The 1,684-nt window shown below is 67.9% G+C and overlaps 1 protein-coding gene across 1 annotated transcript in view; it reads left to right on the top strand.

Annotated features, from left to right (window-relative positions):
• Positions 1-1,444, top strand: part of FKBP8 (FKBP prolyl isomerase 8) — a 6,581-nt gene extending 5,137 nt beyond the window's left edge. The window contains exon 7 of the mRNA XM_057387285.1: positions 695-1,444. Coding sequence (XP_057243268.1) covers positions 695-844 — 150 coding nt within the window. The 3' untranslated portion in view covers positions 845-1,444. The remainder of the gene's footprint in view (positions 1-694) is intronic.
• Positions 1,445-1,684: the final 240 nt, after the last annotated feature.

The following is a 1,684-nucleotide window of genomic DNA, read 5'->3' as shown; positions in this document are numbered from 1 at the left end:
GGTTGGGGTCAGTGCGCCCCAGGGCCCGCAGGAGGGACACGGAGCGGGTGGACATGGCTGGGCAGTGCCAGGACAGCGACCCCGCCGGGAGCAGGGGCGGAGCCGTGCCCGGAAAGCGCCGATAACGATAACGGCGGGGCCGTGTCCACCGGATCAGTGTCCGTGCCGGCCGGAGGGGCCGGACTCTGCTCCCGCCTGTCCTGTCACCCGGGCAGCATTGGCACACGCCGTCCCTGCGGCCACTCCGGCCACGTGCGGGCACAGCGGACACGGTGCTGACCTTTGGGCTGGCGGGGTGGCACGTGTCGCCCACCATGGGCACCGCGGGGTGGCACGTGTCCCCCACCATGGGCACATTGGACACGGTGCTGTCCGTTTGGGCTGGCGGGGTGGCACGTGTCCCCCACCATGGGCACATTGCACAATTGGACACGGTGCTGCCCTTTTGGGCTGGCAGGGTGGCACGTGTCCCCCACCATGGGCACAACAGGGTGGCACGTGTCCCCTCACCATGGGCACATTGGACACCATGGGCACAGCGGACACGGTGCTGCCCTTTTGGGCAGGCGGGGTGGCACGTGTCCCCCACCATGGACATAGCGGACACAGTGCTGCCCTTTTGGGCTGGTGGGGTGGCACGGGTCCCCCACCATGGGCACAACGGGGTGGCACGTGTCCCCCACCATGGGCATAGCGGGGTGGCACGTGTCCCCCACCACGGGCACAGCCCCTCACTGCCCCGTGCTCCAATCCACAGTCCATCCCCTGGAAGTGGCTGTTCGGCGCCACGGCCATCGCGTTGGGCGGAGTGGCCTTGTCCGTGGTCATCGCGGCCAGGAACTGAGGGTGGCACCGGGGCTGCCCCTCGGCTCGGGACCGGCGGGCACTCTCCTGCTTCTCTCTGTGCCCGAGGGGCTCCCCGAGGCTCTTCCGCCCCTTCCCGCGGGCACCGATGCTTTCTCTGCCGGATCTCCGGGTCTCTGTGCCCCACGTCCCTCCCGGCACCGGCGGGGATGGAGCAGATGGGCAGAGCCCCTCGGGCACCCTCCGGCCATCGGGGCAGTGTCCGGGGCGGTGGAGGGCACTCACAGCGGTACGTCCCGGTGGGCACGGGGAAGGAACGGGTGTGGATGTGCCCGGGGGCTGAAGCAGTGGCGTTCCCTGATTCCTGGGGGGCTCAGCCCTCCCCGAGGTACCCACTGCCCTCTCAGCACATCCCGGAGCGTGCAATGTCCAGAGGAAGCCAAAGAACCCCGCGGAGGGAGGGATGGATGAGGGGAGCGCTGCATTTCCCCTCTCCGGGCTGTTTGCTGTGGGTCCAAGCCGTCGGGGGTCCCTCCCTGCCCTGCAGCCCCCTGCCCAGCCTTTGCTCCTGGGGGGGTTGAGCACTGTCCTTGCACCCCAAACTGACTGTGAACTTCCCAAATAAAGGACAAATCCTTCACGGCCGAGCCTCTTCATTGCCACGCGTGGGGACACGTGGAGTGTACGGGGGGATGCTCAGGGGAAACTTGGGACCCCAAAATCTGCCCTGGGAGAAGCCTGGATCCCTGCCTGGGGATCAGGGGGCTGGGTCCATGGAGTTGAGGGGTTCATGCCCAGGGATTTCATACCCGGGGGTCCAGGGGGTTCATGCCTGGGGATTTGGGGGGTTCACACCTGAAAGTTTCAATGGCCGGGGTGG

Source organism: Malurus melanocephalus, unplaced genomic scaffold (genome assembly GCF_030028575.1).
Source record: "Malurus melanocephalus ecotype Western Australia unplaced genomic scaffold, MMel_1.1 scaffold_1167, whole genome shotgun sequence".
NCBI lineage: Eukaryota > Metazoa > Chordata > Aves > Passeriformes > Maluridae > Malurus > Malurus melanocephalus.
The sequence above is the reverse complement of the archived record's forward strand: the minus strand, read 5'-3'. Positions and strand labels throughout refer to the sequence as shown.